This window comes from Perkinsus marinus (assembly GCF_000006405.1).
Source record: "Perkinsus marinus ATCC 50983 genomic scaffold scf_1104296943938, whole genome shotgun sequence".
In the NCBI taxonomy this organism is placed as follows: Eukaryota; Perkinsozoa; order Perkinsida; family Perkinsidae; genus Perkinsus; species Perkinsus marinus.
Genome location: NW_003211642.1, coordinates 1 through 1637, shown reverse-complemented (window position 1 = coordinate 1637; position 1637 = coordinate 1). Strand labels below are relative to the sequence as shown.

Genomic DNA, 1637 nt, shown 5'->3' with positions numbered 1-1637 from the left:
CGTATATGATGTCCGCCACCCATTGCAGAAGACGACGACTCCCAAAATCGTTTGGCAAGTCCAAAATCAATGAGATAAACAATCCCCGCATTATCACCACTACCCATCATGAAGTTATCAGGTTTAATATCGCGGTGAATGAATGAGCGACTATGACAGTACTCGATCCGGGCTATCATCTGCTCGCCTAGCAAGCTGCAGGTCTTCACCGAGAGACGCTTATTACAATACCTAAGTCAAAAACTGCTGTAATTCATTTCAAGAATACAAACACTTGGTTCGAAGGTCCGTACGGGTAAGTCAATAAGGCGATGATGAAAATGCATATAAAAAATTTTAATAGAGCGATTATTATCGGTTCGTTATACACTATGACATTTTCAATACCATCAGGCTAGTTCCCGAGGGCAATCACGTATACATGAATCCACTGGAGGCGCTCGTCATTGACGTTGATAGTAATAACCTCCTTGTTTGTCAGATGATACTACGTGAATAGATCCTCCAGACTAGGTCCCAGTCGTTCCATAACGAGAATATTATAGCCGCCTTCTACTCCAAACCAGAATCTGCGAAAAAATGAGTGACGAAAAATGTCAGTCAGTCGAAGTGGTGTTTTGATACGCGCTTGGAATTCCTTGTTGATGCTCATCGGATAGCAAGCGATAGAGCTTGGCCTCATACAAAAGCTGTGGGTGTTTGCAATCGACTGGCTCGAGCTTTGCAGCTAGTTGTTGACCAGTTACTAATAAGGAGGATAATGTGGGGAAGGTGTGGTATGAGACTTACTGGTATCAGTACAAGCGTAGACGGTCCCGAAGCTGCCTCCGCCGAGACGAGTCCCTAATCGGTACCTGAATGATGAAGACGATACAATAACAAAAGGTGTTCACTGCTAACGCAGAAAGGATTCTGGTAATAATTTTACGAGTGAATTTTCGAGTTTAATCTCGTGTTGTTAAGCTTGGAATCGAATCGAAATTGATTATCCCTCATAAAGTGCACACGATAGAAGTAGTGATAATAGTGTTAATAATAATAGTAGTAGTAGTAGTAGTAGTAGTAGTGTTAGTGATAGTATTAGTAGTAGTAGTAGTAATAGTACCTGTTCTGACCAACAAGAAGAGGGATGTCATGGGGCGGCATCAATCACTATAGAAGTAAATACAACTGACCAGCAATCTAACCAATTCTGTATCTTGCCGTCATCAACCTCTCCGACGTGACGGCCACAATGACAGCGTCACAGGAACAGCAGGATAAGCTACCGCCACCAGTGACGAGGCACCCTCAAAAATGTAGCTCGTGAGTCGCTTCGCTCCGCCTTAATTGTCACTTCGCGAAAAACATATGTAAGCAGTGAATAACCCGTAAAACACGTAAACCAATTTGGCGTTTTACGCGCAATACGAGTTGCTCCACTAACAAGTTTTCCACTAAGTTTTCCAGCCGCATCGTGGCTGATGATGAACTCGTTAACCTTCGCACTGTAGTATAGCCAATACTACGTACCATTGTCCCGCCCGTCTCTTTGCGGGATCTGTTTAATTGTTTGATGTGGTAAGGCTGTGATGGGTCAACGTTTCACTTGTGTCTCGTATAATCTACCATGTCAAATGTGTGTCTCCACAAAAAAA

The 1637-nt window shown here is 43.1% G+C and overlaps 1 protein-coding gene across 1 annotated transcript; it reads right to left on the bottom strand.

The window, feature by feature from the left end:
* Positions 1 to 491: 491 nt before the first annotated feature.
* On the bottom strand, positions 492 to 854 carry Pmar_PMAR014350 (Casein kinase I isoform alpha, putative; the record flags this gene model as incomplete). Its single annotated transcript, XM_002780912.1, has 3 exons — positions 492 to 569; positions 625 to 745; positions 790 to 854. Coding segments are annotated over 3 exons (264 nt in total), but the record flags the coding sequence as incomplete, so codon positions are not given.
* Between the last annotated feature and the right edge of the window lie 783 nt (positions 855 to 1637).